This window comes from Equus caballus, chromosome 2 (assembly GCF_041296265.1).
Source record: "Equus caballus isolate H_3958 breed thoroughbred chromosome 2, TB-T2T, whole genome shotgun sequence".
NCBI lineage: Eukaryota > Metazoa > Chordata > Mammalia > Perissodactyla > Equidae > Equus > Equus caballus.
The window spans coordinates 48676686-48691567 of record NC_091685.1 but is presented as its reverse complement, the minus strand read 5'-3'; the positions used below and the strand labels follow the sequence as shown (position 1 = coordinate 48691567).

At 63.4% G+C, this 14882-nt stretch overlaps 2 protein-coding genes across 16 annotated transcripts in view; both read left to right on the top strand.

Annotated features, from left to right (window-relative positions):
* The first annotated feature begins 787 nt into the window (after window positions 1–787).
* ISG15 (ISG15 ubiquitin like modifier) lies at window positions 788–1981 on the top strand. The gene is made up of 2 exons (XM_005607605.4): window positions 788–967; window positions 1430–1981. Exons 1-2 carry the CDS (start codon window positions 965–967, stop codon window positions 1919–1921), a joined length of 495 nt encoding a protein of 164 aa, XP_005607662.1. The 5' UTR covers window positions 788–964; the 3' UTR covers window positions 1922–1981.
* A 2174-nt stretch (window positions 1982–4155) lies between these two features.
* The window catches only part of AGRN (agrin), a 34271-nt gene continuing 23544 nt past the window's right edge, over window positions 4156–14882 (top strand). For 12 of the 15 annotated variants that reach the window (XM_070255615.1, XM_070255605.1, XM_023636086.2 and 9 more), the window contains exons 1-2: window positions 4179–4497; window positions 6675–6936. In XM_070255615.1, the coding sequence (XP_070111716.1) occupies window positions 4291–4497; window positions 6675–6936 (469 nt within the window). In that variant the 5' untranslated portion in view covers window positions 4179–4290. Of the gene's footprint in view, window positions 4498–6674; window positions 6937–14882 lie in introns of all 15 variants that reach the window. The other 3 variants (XM_070255624.1, XM_070255623.1, XM_023636085.2) reach the window with 3 other exon arrangements.

Genomic DNA, 14882 nt, shown 5'->3' with positions numbered 1-14882 from the left:
TTTGGGTGGTGAGCATGATGTAGTCTACACGGAAGTGGAAATATAGTGATGTACACCTGAAATTTATATAATGTAATAGACCAATGTGACTTCAATAAAAAGATAAATTAAAAAAGTAAAATAAAACCCCCCGTTTCTTTTTTGCGTGTTAACAATTTTGGTGCCCATGAGATTTTTTGTGGGGGAGGGAGGTAAGATTCATATCTAAAACATTTTTGTTTTTTCTACTCTTTCACTTTTTTGTTTAAAAATGTATTTACTTTCTTCTTAATTTTAGTTAACTTATGCCTGTTACAATGCTGTGTGTAATGGTAAAAATTTGGGAACCATCTAAATCTTCAACAATAGAGTACTGGTTACTAAATCATACTCGAGGCTATAGTGGCCTCACTGGGTTAAGGGATAGTGTCCACGAGTTCATTTTTGTAGAAAATAAAAGACGCATCTCTTTCACAGGAAAGCACCCTGAGCGAACACTGTCCGAAAGCAACGGTGATTACCCCCGGGTAGTCTGGACTATCACTATTTTATGTTATTTCGGAATTGACCACAACATTGCTTTCCGAGTTTGCTAATTTTGCAAACTGGTAAATGGAAAGTGAAAGTTTCCAGTCTTCAGTTCATGTTATTGTGACTCTGGTGCATCTTGTAAAGCGCTGGACATTCAGGGGATTTCTGAATATGCACCCCTGGGGCAGGGATGCTGCCCAAACCGGCCACCCCCTCCCAATCTTCTTATCGTCATCGTTCTGTTTTGTTTTCCTCCACTCGCTGGCCTTGGGAAAAGGAAACTGAAACTGGAACCCAATTAGGCTGCCGGCATGCTCGCCCCGACACCGCCCCCTGACGTGTTCGCTCAGACTTATAAAGCGGTTGAGCCTCCGAGAGTTGCAGAGGGAGCTGGAAGCTGAGCCCAGAGGACTCGTCAGTGCCTGCGGAGAACTTGACGCTAGAGTCCACAGCCATGGTGAGCTGGGGTTGACAGGTGGGGACAGGTGGGCTCCTCACCAGCTGACTTTCCTACTCCTGGTGGGGTCTCACGGGCTTGGAGCACCTACTGTGTGCCAGGCAAGCAGAGCTGCTCACAGTGCCCCAGGTTCCTAAGCTGGAGGGGAAGGACAGGCCTCCTTCTGACTTCAGGGTCTGGGGCTTGGAAGGCAGGTTCTGCCCAGTAGCCAACCCCGAAGTCCCTTGGGGTCGGCACAGGGGGGCATCTTAGTGGGTGAAGGGTGGCGATGTGATAGTCCTGGGAGGCTGGCCATTCTTCTAGAAAGGCTCTCCTGAGCATTTCCAGCGCCTGGTGTCCCTCTCCTGGAGGGGGGGAGTATGGGGGGGAGAGAGCAGCGTCCAGGGCCCTAGGAGGGTGCCCCGCGACTAACGTAGTGGCCCCAGGACTGGTGCAGGATCTGAGTTTGTGTGATGCCCACAGGGTGGGGAGCTGAAGGTGAAGATGCTGGGGGGTGAATTCCTGGTGCCCCTGAAGGACTCCATGCTGGTGTCGGAGCTGAAGCAGCAGATCGCCCAGAAGACAGGAGTGCCCCCCTTCCAGCAGCGCCTGGCCACCCACCCAGCCGGCATGGTGCTGCAGGACAGGGTCCCCCTCGTCAGCCAGGGCCTGGGACCCGGCAGCACGGTCGTGCTTGTCGTGCAGAACTGTGACACCCCCCTGAGCATCCTGGTGAGGAACGGGAAGGGCCGCAGCAGTGCCTATGAGGTCCGGCTGACGCAGACGGTGGCAGAGCTCAAGCAGCAGGTGTGCCTGCGGGAGAGCGTGCAGGCCGACCAGTTCTGGCTGACTTTCGAGGGGAAGCCCATGGACGACCAGCTCCACCTGGGGGAATACGAGCTTACAGCCGGGTGCACAGTGTACATGAACTTGCGCCTGCGGGGGGGCGGGGCAGGGCCATGGGGGCCGCGCTAAAGGCCCCCCACCCAAGTCCCTGGCCAAGTGTGGGTAATAAATGCCTATGCAATGCTAAAATGCTGCCTCTGTCTGCCCTCCCCCTTTCCCCACACCTGCAGCGGCCAGGCCTCTGTCCTCACCCCTGCTGGTGAGGTTGGGGGAGGGGCAGAGGAGGGAGCAGAATAAGGGATGGAGGCTGGGTTGCCAAGTTAAGGAACAAGCCCTAGTGGGATCAAAATAGTGACCCCCCCCAAGAAATTGAAGACGTGTCCCCACACCTTTGGGAAATTTACTTCTAGAGAAAGAAGAGGCACATTTGCTGGAGCCCATCCCTGGCTCCAGGTTGAGCCACTGCACAACTGGTCCCCACCCCCCACATATTGGTCAGCAGACAGCACAGGGAGGGGAGGCCTGATTCCAAAGACCACAAAGTGAGGTCGCCACTGGGCCCAGCGCCCTGAAAGTGGTGGGGGTATGAGTCTCTAGGGCCTGCCTGGGTGGGTTGTGAGGGAGGCTCCTCCACACCAGCTGGGGGCTCTGGGAGCCTTGGCCCTCCAGGACACACCAGCCTGCTCTGTCCAGCCTGTACTGGTCTGCAAAGTGGTGGGGACAGGGCCTTGAACACACATATCACAATGGGGGTGAGCTGCCGAATGGAGACTGTTCGTCAACAAATACAGTTCCCTTCAGGGTTTCACTTAATGGAGAGGCCATGGTCAGCAGGTGAGGGGGCACCTGGAATGGGGGTTCCTCCACTCCACACAGAAGGTCTTGTCCCATATGGAGGACACCTAGTTTGGTGCTGTCTACACCTGCTTCCATACCAGATGCTTCCTTCTATACCAGTTTCCCAAAAGAGGCCCATGAGAGCCAGGCTGAGTCATCCTTGGACACAGGCAAGATGGGGGGGACGGGACACAGAACGTACACCTCTCTCGACCAAAGTCCATGACTCTGGGCATGCTCAGACCTCAGCTTTTAGACTCTTCAGGGGGATTTGGCTGGAGACCCAGAAGCCCCCTTTCTAGTCTGTGGGGGTCTGTATCTGTGCTGGGGGACCCCAGGTCTGGCTTGCCTGTAACCCATCCGTGTAGACATGCAGCTGTGTGTATGCATAGGGGGTGCTCTCCTGGCTCCAGCCTCATTCTCTGGGCTCCCACCCTCACCTCTTAGTCGCACTGTAACTTAGCAAGTGTGAGCACACAGGTCGGTGCCACGCTCCTTTCCTGAACCCCTACCAGGGTCTGGGGGAGGTGGGGTCCTCCTCCGGAGGCGGCTCATCCTTCACTACTTCCGGCTCAGAGATCTCTAGCTGGCCTGGGGCGGGGGCACGGAAGATCTAGCCCTGGAGGGACAGAGGGGTCTCCGGGCCTCCTCTCCCTCCTCCTCGATCTTCAGCTAGGCCGGGCACTAACTTGGACCCTCTGGAGCTCGGTTTACCGCGTGTTCTTAGCCCGGCCATAGGGAGGAGCGCCTGTCTGGGAGCTGGGGAGGGGCGTGGCTGGCCGTCCGCCGCTGACTCGAGCTTGCGGCCGCAGGACGGCAGGGGGAGCCCTCCGCCCTGCAGCGGGGCCGGAGCCGACCCTGGACCAGGAGGTGGGCGGGTCCGCGCTCCGTCCTGACCAATGACCGCGGCTCCCGGCCAGCATTGGTCCCAGTCAGCCAGGGGCGCGGCCTCGCCTGGACCCGCTGAGGGTCCCGGCTCCGCCGAGGTTCCGTCCCCAGTGCCAGCGAGGGCCTGGGGTACCCCATCGGGTTACTAGCGGCGGGGGAGGGGCGCAGCCCTGCAGGGCCCGAGGGGCGGCGGGGTCCCAGGATCTGACAGCCCCTCCCCGCCGCTAGGAATCCCCGCCGCTGCGGCCCCGGCGCAGTCTGAAGCCCCTTGGAAGTCCCGTCACGTCGTCCAGATTATGCATTAACCCGATTTCAGCCGCATTTCCTGGGGGGGGGAAGAGTCCGCGCGGGCGGGGGAGGGGCGTCCGTGGGGGAGCGCCGCAGCAGAGAGCGCGCCTAGGGCCCGCCCCGCCCCCCGCCCGGTCCGCCCTGGCCAGTCTCACCACCCACCTTGGCCCGACCCCGCCCGGCTCCCACCCTTCCCAGCCCGGCCTCCGGCTGGCGCCGCACTCCCAGCGCTTTGTTCGCGGCCGCGCGGGTCGCAGGGCGCCGGGCGGGCCGAGGGCGGGCACGGGCGGGGGGGGGGGGGGGGTGTGCGGAGCGGGGGCGGAGCTGCTCCGTGTCCCGCCCCCACCCCGCCCCCGCCCCGCCCCCGCGCCGCCCGCGCGCCCGCCGCCTCCCGGGAGCTGCGTCCCGTCCTGTCCAGTCCCGTCCCCGGCGCGGCCCGGCCCGCGCGCTTGCTCTGGCCACCTCCGCCGTCCTCGGCCCGCGCCATGGCCAGCCTGCGGCGGTCCGGCCTGGCCCAGCTGCAGCCGCTACTGCTGCTCCTGGTGGTGGCCGCGCGCGCCCTGCCCGGCGCCGACGGGACGTGCCCAGAGCGCGCGCTGGAGCGGCGGGAGGAGGAGGCGAACGTGGTGCTCACGGGCACGGTGGAGGAGATCCTCAACGTGGACCCGGTGCAGCACACGTACTCGTGCAAGGTGGGCCCCCGCCGGGACCCCCGGGACCCTGAGCTCCCCCACCGAACCCTCCTGGAAGCCTGGGCTGGCGGCCTCTTGCCCCGCGATCCCGCCTCTAGCCCGGGGGCCCTCTCCTCGCGATGCCGGCCGCCCCGCTGAGACCCCCGCCCCAGGCCGTGGGAATGAGCCCCAGACAGCTCAGTCACTCCCGCTCCCGCTCCCTTGGCGACGCCGAGCCCCCGGGTGGGGCACCGGGTCCCAGAAAACTCGCGAGCGCAGAGGGAAAGTTCTGCGGTGCCCTGCAGTACCCCCTCGCGGGTTGCAGCCCGGAGAACCGATTGTGGCTGCCCCTCCACCCGAGGCTCACTCCCTTATTGGAAACAAGTGCGCCCGCCCCCCAGGGAGAATGTATGACTACCGCTCCGTCTCCCCACTAGCCAAAAAAAGGAATAGGGACCTCGGGAGGGGACGCTTTCTGCTTCGGGTGGAGGTGGGGGTTCGGCCTCTGGTCAGTGCTGTCGCCCCCTCCCCAGAGGCCTATACCAGGCGAGAGGGGGTGGTCAGGAGAGAGGGGGAATGCACATCTAATCTCGCAACCCCGGGGATCCTGGTGGGGGTGCTGCAGGGACTGGGTGTGGGGGAAGGAACAGAGAAGTGGGCGGGGCGGTAGCCGAGCCTTAAGTGGGGTGGGGGCAGGTGCCCCATCCCGCTCCTGGGAGAACTGGATCTCCCGGGGGTACAGGGAGGGAGGACTTGCCCGACCCTCTGTTTTGGATCTGGGAGCCCCCTCGGGTAGGTATGGTGGGGTTTTCCCCACAATCTGTTCCTAGGGAGGGCTCGGGGGAGCCGAGGCCCGTCCCTCCTCTGGCCGCTAAAACCACCTCCCTGACCAGAAATCGGACCATTCCTCCTCCGTGGAGATGGGGGGGCGGGGTGGCAGCTTCTTTCAGATTGGCCTGTGCAGGCTACAGCTGGGGTCCCCGCCGGCCCCTCCCCTCCACTTCTGCCAGGGCGCTTTGCCAAGTCCCTGCAGGATTTTCCCGACTTCCTCCCCGCTGCTCCTGGGTGTGGCTGGGGGTGGGGGTGGGGGCGGGGGGGGGGAGGAGATGAAAAGCGCCCAGCCCTCCCCCTGCTGGTTATGCCTTCTAGAGCCTACTGTGTGTCTGGAGGTGGGGGGAAGGGGTTGGACAAGGCTCCACCTGGACCACTGAAGGGTGTAGGGCTTCCTGCAGATGCTGCACCCGAGGCTCCCAGCAGAGGCCAAGCAGGTGGACAGGCCACCATCGTCTCTCATCCCTGATTCCAGAAGTCCCAGCCCCTCAGAGCTCCTGAAGAATGGGCTTCTTCTCAGGGACTGCGGGGCTCATGTCCTCCGGGTGCATGACCCTGTGGACCTGTTCCTTTGAGGAGCCCACACGGCCTGCAGCTCCTTCGACCCTCCTGGGCACACCCTACCCCCAACCCCGGGTCCCCCCCGGAAGGCTTTGGGCGTCCCAGGGCACAGTTTGTCAGAGCAGGTGCCCTCAGGGCCCCAAGAGCAAGAGTGGAGGGAGGGGCCGCCCTGTGCTGCCCAAACTTGATTTTGTGGTTCGAAGGCTGCCTGCCTGCACTCACAGCAGGAGCCTGGCAGGAGGAGGGTCTTTCACCTCCTGGTGGGGAGGGTGTCTTAGCCCACCCACAGGGCTAGGAGGAGCCAAGCTGGCCCAGAGCCCTGAGCTCAGAGCCCATCCTCCTGGAACTCCACCGTCCATGCTGGCTGCCCTCGGCTCTGCCCCGGGGGGTCTAGAGTCGTGGCAGGCAGATGGGGAGAGTGGGGGTGTGGAAGCTGGGCATCGCAGGCCAAGTGGGCTCCCTTGTCGTATCCAGCCTGAGCTAGATGGACGTCATTGCAGTCAGGATGGCTGGGCTCAGTTAGACCTGGGCAGTGGGAGACGGGGTGTGTGCAGAGCCGCATGTCCTCATGTGTGACGTGCATGAGCAGTGGCATCTCTTGTGTGTGCCTCCCTGCAGCCGCCTCCTGAGGGGCTGCCCCAGAGGCCTCTGCACAGCTCTGCCAGGGTTTGAGTCTACTCTGGACATCTGGCTTGAGCCACTGAGGTGGGAAGGCACCCGGTCTCATGTTTGCCTCTGTGCTCTGTGGCCCCCTCTCCCCACTGGGAAGAGAACCACTGATACCTGCCCCCCACCATCCACCCCAGGTTCGGGTCTGGCGGTACTTGAAGGGGAGAGATGTGGTGACCCAGGAGAGCCTGTTGGATGGCGGCAACAAGGTGGTGATTGGTGGCTTCGGAGACCCCCTCATCTGTGACAACCAGGTGTCCACTGGGGACACCAGGATCTTCTTTGTGAACCCTGCACCCCCATACCTGTGGCCAGCCCACAAGAATGAGTTGATGCTCAACTCCAGCCTCATGCGCATCACCCTGCGGAACCTGGAGGAGGTGGAGCACTGTGTGGAAGGTGCGTGGGGCTTGGTGCAGGAGCAGAGGGCGGCCGAGGTGGGCAGACTCTGGGAGGTGACTGAGGCGTCCTTGTGGGGTAGAGGAGAGTTTGTCATAGGCCAGAGCACACGGTGTCTCGTGGTCCAACCTTCTCTGCTTCCCAGCTGCTCTCTGGCCATCTCAAGGTCAGCTCCAATCTCTGACATTAGCAGTGTTCCCCCTCACCCCCCGCAATGCCACCATCTTTCGTCTTGGAGCCAAGCAAGTCCCAGCCCTGCAAAGGGACACAGGCTTCTGCTGCTCCTCTTCGCCTTGCCCTCCCGGGCTCTGCACACCACCTCCTGGAGGGTCCTTTTCTAGGGAAGAGGCTGGGACGAGGTGAATGAACACCAGCTGTTTATGTGCCTACAGAAGCCCTAACATCTGTCTAGACGGGGCCCAGATGTTGAGCAAACCCCTGGGGTGGGGCATAGGGGTGGGGGGGCTGCCGCCGTGTGTGTTCCAAGGGGCTTGTCATTCCTGGGATGAGGCAGTTCTGGGCTGTTGAGTGGGTGTGGGATTCCCTAATGGAGGTGAAGAACTGTTTCTTGCCTCCTGTCCCACGTGTCCATTCTGAATGGCCCGAGCACCCCTCCCCCACCCTAGCCTCTGGGAGGTGAGCAGGATCACATGACCGGGGCTCGCCGCCTTGCCCAGGACAGTCCCAGTTGGGGGCTGAGATCCTTGCTGGGGAATGTGGAAGGGAGAATGTGGGAACTGCCCCCGTGCCCCCACATCCTGTCTGTCCCCTCCTGGCTGCCTGGGAAGGGATGTGGGGGGTGCAGGAGAATGCTTCCTCCCAGGGCAGTGGGAGGGTCGTGACTTCCTGTCCTGGGAAGCGACCCTGTCCCTCTGATTTGCTCTGCTGGCCAGCAGGGAAGTCCCGCCTTCTGTCTAACGCGCTGCTTTTATGCCGGCTGGCTCTTATGGGGTCCCGGCTGCTAGACTCATCTGGCCTGGGGAGGACTTTGTAGGGCGGCAGGACTTGAATGTGGAGCCCCATGGCATCTGCCCAGCCCACCATCAGTCTGCCCTCCGGGGACTCTGTCACAGCATCCCATGGGGAACCCAGCAGGGCTATGTCCCTGGTCCCTTTCCAGCACTGGCTCAGCTGAGGGGACCCAGCCAGGCCCTCCTGCCAGGCAAGGACTCAGACCTGGGCCCTGCTGTGGAATCTTGTGGTCTAGGGCAAAGATGGAAGGGTGGCATGGAGATGGAGTAAGTTGTGGAATGAGTGGAGGGCTCAGGAGAGGCTGGAGAACAGGGGTTAGGGTGCAGAAAGTCCCCAGACCAAGAGGGCAAATCATTAACTCCACAGCTGGGCGGGTCCAGCCGAGGGTCCGTGACTCAGTAACTGAGGCCTTCAGAGGGGTCAGAGGGCATGTGGCAGGAGGGCCACCCTTGGTAGAACAAGGTTTGGCATCTTGCCAAAGCCCGCTCTACCTGCTAGGCCCTGGTTCGGGGTCTGTCAGGCTGGGCAGAGGGACAGAGGGAAAGGAGGGTCCACAGGGAGAGCCCCTCAGCCAGGACTGGGTGAACATGACCTACTGTGTGCCACCTGCCCTGGCAGCAGGCACTCAGGGACCAGTCTAGGACCTGAGCTCCAGCTGAGGAGGGGCACTGGGACCCACGGGCCAACATGCAGCAATGGGGTGAGCACCCAGGAAGGGGGGCCCGAGGCCACTGGGCCCTTCTAGGGTAGGCCCACCAGGAAGGAAGGTCTCGGGGAAAGGGGTTCACAGAGATGAAGGGAAAGGAAGTTGCGGGACTGACTTGAGGCCTCGCAGGTGGCGCCTGGGGGAAGGGAAGCCCAAGGAGGGGAGGGGCCCAGAATGAGGGGCTTGGGCTCCACTGGAAGTTTTGAGCCTAGGGACATGGGTCTCTGCTTTGGAAGCAGACCAGGCCACCGTTGGGATGGGCTGGGAGGGCTGGGCGCTCGACAGGGTTGATGCACCCTAGGGGCCCAGGGTGAGATGGGGGTGCTTCCCTCCTGAGGCTCCCCGAGGCCTGAGGGGCACGGTCCCCTGGAGCTGGGGCCAGGCTTGGGGAAGGAACAATTCTATGCCCTCCTCCCCCAAACTGGGTGAGGGTGGGAGGAGGATCAGCCTCCTGTTCTGTAGGAGATGAGGACCTCCAACCTCACCCCAGGACCCCGCCCTAGGGCCCCACCCCAGGCTTCCTGGGAGCCAAGGCCTCACCCTAGTGAGGGAGACAGATGGACAGGGCTTGAGCTAAGCTGACCCCTCCCGGTCTGACGCTGACCCCTTTCTGCTCCCAGGGGCCCCACAGCTGCCCCAGCCCCACAGGGCCCAGGGTGAAGTCTGGGCAGCCACTAATCTGTGCAGATCACCCTGAGACCCCCAGGTCCCACCCTGTGCAGGGAATCCCTGCCCCTAGCACCCTTCTGCCCCCACCAAGGCCCACAGCAGCCCAGGTGGGGGCATGTCCTCCCAGGCCCACCTCCCGGGGTGTCACCTTGGCCTGGCCCCTCCACATCCCTGCCTGGGCACCTTCTGCTGGGCAGCACACCTGGCCTTCCTCAGTTTCCCCCCCAGGGTCTTTCCTGCAGGTCTTCTGGCAGCTCCACCTGGTCAGGCCCCTTCCCCAGCCTCCAGCCCCCAGGAAGGCTCCTCCTCCCTCCTCTGCCTGGGGAGCCACATTCCTGGCATAGCTGAGGCAGGTATGTGTCCCTCCCTCTGCGCCACCTTTGGGTGAGGAAGGCCTGTTGCTCCTGCGGCCTCTTCCAGAAGGAGACCCCCGCCCCCTGCTTTGTCAGAGAAGTGGCCTCCTCTCCTCCAGTGCCTGCCGCCCACGCGCTGTGAGCCTGCCCAGGCTAGCAGCTGAGTGGGCATCTCCTCCAACCCGCGGCCACTTTGTCCTGGTCTGGGCACTGCCCACACACTCCCCCCCGCCCCCTGCGAGACTGCTTCTGGGGCCTACCCTGAAGCCCCCAGGAGGAACGCAGGCCTGGCTAAAGGCTAGCAGGGCGGCTTGGGGCCCTTCCCTCCCAACTAGGAGCCAGGAGCAGAGAAAGGAAGTGTTGTCTGCCCTCGCCGGGGCCTGGCACAGGCACAGGAGCCTGGCACAGGAACAGGGTTGGAGTGAGTCTGGCTCAGGCCCAGCCCAGCCCCGCCCAGCCCTGAAGCCGGGGGTCCTGGCAGCCATTCTGCCCAGCCCAGCCCAGCCTGGCCAGCCTGATTCCTCCCTGCCAGGCCAGCTGTCTAGGGCCTTCAGGAGGGCAGTCCTACAGTTCAGGCTGGAGGGGCACTGGGTCCCAGGCCCTCGGTCTTGGCGCAGGTCCTGCAGGCTGTGGACCCCTCCAGACCAAAACTGGCTCTCCACCATGCGGGGGCAAGTAGACGTCCAGGGGGAGGTTTCTGGGCTGCCTCCTCAGGTCTGGGACTGGCTCCCTCTGCCATCTGGCACTTAGCTTCTGCACCCCTGGTTCCTCAGCTCTCCCACATTCCTCCCTGCCGGCAGCGGGTAGCCTCTCCCCGTTCACGTTTCCCGTTCACATTTCCCGTCTAGACCGGAGTTGCCCCCGCTCCAGACCCCACCGGTGCCCTCCCCAGCCCCTCCCCCAGGCAGGTTGGCTGGAGGCTGCCCTATTCTCCTTCCCTCCTGCAGCTGGACAGGGGTTCTGCCAGGTGGGGCATGACCCCTGCTGTGCTGTCCTCGCCCCACTGGGGTCCCTGGCAGGAAGCCAGCACATGAATGGACTTGTGCCGGCTTTGACCTCACCTGGGTCCCCCGTGCCTTGGCGTGCATTCGCTGCAGCAGCCCTGGGGGTGGGCTTTGCTGGGTGAAACCGAAGGGCTTTGACCCTGGCACTTCCCTTTGGGCAGGGCTGAGCTGCTGGAAATAGCTCGGCTTTTTCCAGACCCCACCCTGCCCCCTCACTCCCCAACAGAGAAGAGCCCCAGCCTCCATTCTCCCCAGCAGACTGGAAATGGAAACAAAAGTTGTTTTGAAACTGTCCTCCCCTCTCCCTGTCTGTCTCCACCGCCTCCCCCAGGGGCTCTGGACACAGCACATCCTGGTGGGGCCTGTGCCCTCAGCACATCCGCTGGTGCTGGGACCTGCGCTTCATGGATGAGGAACGGGAGGTCACCTGGGCAGGGCTGGTGGCCGAGGTCCGGGGGCCACACCCCCTGCCCCTGCCAATCCTCACGGGCTGGGGTGGGGGGTGCAGGGACTGCAGAGGGTGGGAGGGGCTGCCCCAGGGAAGGTAAGCAGAGGAATAGGCCCAGACTTCAGCGCTCGGGGTCCAGCCAGGGGCCATTCCCGTCATCCTCCTGCTGCAGTCAGGCCAGACAGCGTCCTCCAGTCTGGCTGCCTTGCTTCCCTCCTGAAGGGGGTTCATCTTCAAAACTCCTGAGAATCGAAGCCTGCCCCCATCACCGCAGGAGGGTGGGAACAGCTGCAGACACAGGCCTCATCCCACCCCCCAGTGCTTTGCCTTCACCTGTGGAACCCAGGCCAGCTGCCCCCACAAGCTCCCCACAAGCTGACAGAGCCTTAGGGGGCAGGGGATGGACTCCCCTTCCAGACCCGCCCTTTTGGCCTAGCACCCCCCTCGCCATTGGGCCTGGGAGCCACAGCTCCCCTGAAGGCCACAAGCCCAGCTGGGTGGACTGGTGGGCGGGGACCTGCAGGACAGTCACCACACAGTCCCAGCTCCCCTGGCACTTGACACCCAGAGTTCCAGGAAGTGCCCACCTCTCACCCAGGGAAAAAGGCTCAGAGAAATGAGATGCACCCCAGTGACAATTACCCCATAACAGTGACATGGCTGAGCAGAGGGGGGCGCTGTACCCCTGTGGGTCTACACTGGGGCACCAGATGGGCAATGTTTGAGCCCCAGGCTGTGGCTGGGATCGGAAGGGGTGACCTGGGCCTCTGAGGGAGGCCCCAGTGGGGAGGGAAGCTCCCTTCACAGGGGCCTCCCCCAGAGCAGATCCTGAGAACTTCCTCTGAGGAAGGCCCCCTGCCAGGGGCTACATACAGCTGGACCTGGGAAGGGAAGATGGCCCCTCCCCTGCTCCCCCCATGGAGTGAGGCGTGGGAGACGGGGAGCTCTCTGTCCTCACAGGCAGCCGGCTGTTTCCAGCTGTGTGGCCTGCACACATGTGTGTGCACGTGTGCTTGCAGCCTCAGTTGTACTAATCTGTGCACACAGAATTCTGGCCAGAGCCCCAGCTGGTGGCCTGTGGTTCCTGCCACCTTGTTCCCTGGGCTCGGCCTGGGTGGGGAGCCCTGCAGGTGGTTTGCCCACAGGTGCGGGCAACCTTTGCTTGTGTTGTCCCAGGGGCCCTGCAGCAGGCTCCGGCCCTCTGCACTTGTGTGGGTCCTGCTCTCTGCTTGCTGTTGGTGGTTCCATCTCCGGCCTGCTGCCCCAGTGTCCCAGCTGTGCCCCTGTGCCTGGCAGAGGGCAGGGCATGAACTCCTGCAGCCTCTGCCTCTGAGAGTGACCGCAGTGGTTTCTCAATGCGGGAGATGAGAGAGCTGTGAGGACAGGAAAGAGTCCCCTCATGTGCCTGCCAGACCCTGAGTCCGACACAGGGCTCAGGGTGGCAGGGCAGCCGGGGAGTCGGGCTGCTGGCCGGGGGTAGGCCTGAGCCTTCCCTGCCCCTCCCCTTAGCAGCCCCTTTGTCACCCCACGCTGGCCCTGGAGAAGGTGCTGGAGGCACCTGCCCCTCTGCCCATAGGTGTGAGGCCCAGGGCACATCCTGAGAGACAGGAGCACAGACATCTGGGCCAACTGTGGTGCCCGCCAGCCAGGGGATGGTGTGTGCCCTCTTCCCTTCCTGGAGGGGAGGCAGCGCAGCTTGTCAATTCGGTCATGGTTCCCTCCTCATCTTCCTGCATTCTCTGCCCTGCAGCAGTGTCCTCCCAGGCCTGCTGGGGTGTGGCAGTGCTTCTGAGAACGCCAGGTGTGAGCTGTGTGTTGAGGAGTGAAGGCGAAGGGGGAAGGGCATTGTGGGCAGAAGAGACAGTGTGATGGTATTCAATGGTTCGGTGGCTAGGGGGAGCGGCAGGCAGCCCCTGTAGCCCGGGTGCTGTGTGGGAGAAAGCGTCTGTGGGTGTGGCACAGGAGACGGGCAGGAAACCAGGATCAACAGTCAGAACTCCTCCAGCTCCCTGGTCGGGAGCCCTCCCACCTGCCAGCGCATCTGCCCTCCATCAGGGGAGGAGCTCCACCTGGGCCTGCCTGCCTGTCTCCCTGTCTCCTGTCTGGCCTGTGTCTGCCACTCCATCCCTGCGGCCCTCTCCTCTCTGGGTCCTGTCTCTGCCCTGGCTCCGTGTGCCTCTGCCTCTCCTGGGCCCAGCGAATCAGTCTGTCCCCACCTCCATGCAGCACCCCCCGGCTCAAACCTTGTGTGAGGCAGCGCACCTCCCACTGCCTCCCCGTGGTGCCCAGCTCAACATGGCCAGGCCCTCAGCAGGAACACAGGGTCTCCTGACTCACCAGGCACTGGCCACACCTGGGCACCTCCCTGGCTCCTCCAGCTTTCTGTTTCCTCCTGGAGATGGGCAGGGCCTGGTGGAAAGAGGTGGGTTTGGGGCTGTCCTAGAAGGGAGGGACAGAGGGCAGGGCCAGCCCCACCCATCCCTACTTCCCCTCCCTGTGCCCACTCTCCTCGCCTCTGTTCAGCTGGCGCCCCCTGGTGGCTGCGGCCTGTGTCCTGGCAGGTGTCCAGGCGCGGGGTCTGGGCTCCCCCCAGCGCTCCTCAGGCGTGAGGATCTGCCCGCTGGCTTCTATCCACCACGCCGGGCCCCTGTCACCGCAGGCTCCCCCACGCTGGCTCCTCCTGGTCTCCTGCCGCCTTCTGAGCCCGCATTCACCTGGGCCTTTGTAGTGACTGTATAGGGCGGGGGGCTCCTCCAGGTCCGTGCAAACTCTTCGCCCCGTCATTCAGGTCTCTGCAGTTATCGCCCCTCCGGCCCTCCAATCTAGTGCACCCTCTGCCTCAGTGTGACCTCCCTGAGGGTGGGGAGCTTATCTGATTCAGGACACACCTCTTGCACGGAGCTGCCCACGGAGGAGCTCAGACAGACGAAGGGGTGGGGGAGGATGCCATGATGAGACGTGAGCACTCCTGAGTGACAGGTGCCGGAGGGGTGCAGAGACCGGTGGTCCCGCAGCAGCCTTCCAAGTAGCGAGTCCCTTCCAAGTAGTGAGTCCCGTCTCAAAACTCTCATTTAATCCCACCACCGGCACTGCGGGCGAAATGGCAGAAGTGTGGGCCTTGCCTGGTGGCTAGGTGGGTGGGCACCTCCTGGCCTCACCTGGGGCGGCTATTTGGGCCCGGGCGACGCCACCTCCTCCCCGGCGGCTGGCCCGGGCCCAGCAGCGGCGTCCCGCCGTGAGACGCCCATTGTCTGCAGAGGCCGAGGGGGAGGGGACGGAGCCTGAGACCGGACGCCCGGAGGCCGGGGCTGGGGGAGGGGCTGCTCTGCCCGGTCCTCGTCCCCGCCCCCAGCGGGGCGGCAGGACACCTGTGGCCCCTGCCGCCGGGCAGCCAGCGCCAGGCTGCTCGGTCCATGCACGCGAGCAGTGCACGCCTTGAGACCCAGGGTCGGGGCGCAGATACACCTCGCGCGCGGCCAGCCCCGAGGTCGGAGAAAACACGTCGGGGAGGCCCCAGCACTAGAGGCGTGTGTGCGTGTGCGGGTGTGCGTACCCACGGGGCGGACGGTCCCTCCGCAGAGTGGGAGGGGTCATCTGCATGAGAAAGGGGTGGGCAGGTTGCCCGTGGGCTGCACTGCTCCTCTCAGGACCCCATCCCCCACCTTCCTGCTCAGAGTCTGCGTGTGTGCACATGCACGTACTTGGGGGTGCACCCAATGGGTGTTGTGTGGGTGAGGGACAAGCTTTGTGTTGTATGAAGGTCAGTGTGTGATGCCTAATGTGTATGCACACAG